This window comes from Colobus angolensis, unplaced genomic scaffold (assembly GCF_000951035.1).
Source record: "Colobus angolensis palliatus isolate OR3802 unplaced genomic scaffold, Cang.pa_1.0 Scaffold21, whole genome shotgun sequence".
NCBI classification, from domain to species: Eukaryota; Metazoa; Chordata; class Mammalia; order Primates; family Cercopithecidae; genus Colobus; species Colobus angolensis.
Window position 1 is genome coordinate 4,829,461 of NW_012115266.1, and position 1,439 is coordinate 4,830,899.

The 1,439-nt window shown below is 40.3% G+C and overlaps 1 protein-coding gene across 1 annotated transcript in view; it reads right to left on the reverse strand.

The window, feature by feature from the left end:
- Nucleotides 1–1,439, reverse strand: part of POLA2 (polymerase (DNA directed), alpha 2, accessory subunit) — a 37,421-nt gene that overhangs the window by 21,271 nt on the left and 14,711 nt on the right. Inside the window, exon 5 of the mRNA XM_011942519.1 lies at nucleotides 812–918. Within this exon, the coding sequence (XP_011797909.1) occupies nucleotides 812–918 (107 nt within the window). The remainder of the gene's footprint in view (nucleotides 1–811; nucleotides 919–1,439) is intronic.

Here is a 1,439-nt window from a genome sequence, read left to right on the forward strand (position 1 = left end):
AAAAAAAAAAAAAAAAAAGGTTGAAAAATCTTAAGCACTGGTTCATCTAGAAGTGATTCAAAGTAGAGGTAATGACTCCTGGTAGTTGGTATTTCCCTAAAGGGTTAATACTACTGCTCCTGAGCCTCATCTTGATGTGGAAGCTCCTAAAAACCCATCTACTCAGCAGAGCACTTGCCTATGGAATTCTCTAATATGAGACGTGTCATTTACGGATTTTAAAAAATTACATATGATCTTTGTGGATTTATGTGCAATGGTGGCAGAGGGACAAAATACCAATTAAGTTAGTGCAGATTCACAGTGACAAGAAAATTCTCAGAAACTAGTTGTAACCTGAGTTTGAAACAATAAACAGGTTACGAAACATTATGAACAAAGATATGTGCTTTTCTTTAAAAACAAAACAAAAAAAACTTTAGATGAAAAGAAAGAAAAAGAAACCCAACAAAACACAAACAGAAGCAGGTGGAAACCTACTTGCCTCTACTGACAAGACCTGTTAAGACTCTTAGACTTCTGAATAGACAGGTTGTTTTCAATAGAAGGTATCAGTTCCTGACCTAGGAAATGAGCCCTAGAAAAGTGGGTGGAAAGTGAGTTTCCTTAATTACCGTAAGAGACAGTAATTTTCCACAAAGAAAGGAAAAGCAAGGAAGGCAGAGAGCAATAGGCTTTCAAGCCAATTCACTGCAGATGTACATGCCCACCTACAGTTAATAAATAACTCTGCTGTTAGCCTTCCTCAGATAGCCAGAGAAAGGGGAGGGGAAGCCAGCTTTATGGCACTTGAATGAATTATGATCCATACCTTGGAGAGAAACTTGATGGTGAGAGGAGCTGATGGGGGCTACGAGTTGACACACTTCTTTTTGTTAGGGGGGTTTCTGGGGTGGAGATAGTTCGCTTCTGAGAACCCTAGGGAAAAAAAAAGGAAAACAAAATCTCAGTCCTACTAGACCCAATATTAATTAAGTGTATAGTTCCTTGGAAGAAAAGGGAGAGCATGTCCAAACGAAGGCACAAAACAGGACTGGGTGGGTTCTCTTCTTAAGGCCCCATCATCCAAGCATAATCTCAAAAAGAAATCTTCAACGACTGTAACCAACATTCAGGACACTGTCCCTATTTTGAAGGCAATTACGAGAAAGCAAACATTTTCCAGAAAGGACCACCAGGCTGGTAATCTGTCCTGTCAAATCCTTCGTATGTTTACTTTCTGTCTCCATCTCTCTGTTTTCAAACAGATCTGAGTTTTACAATGCATAGTTTTGACCTACGTGTATACATTTTCCTGAGAAGGAATGGGACATTACTACTTACTCTGGCAAAGTATACCATACATTTTCTTTTTTTTTTGGAGACGGAGTCTAGCTCTGTCGCCCAGGCTGGAGTGCAGTGGCGCGATCTCGGCTCACTGCAAGCTCCGCCTCCCGGGT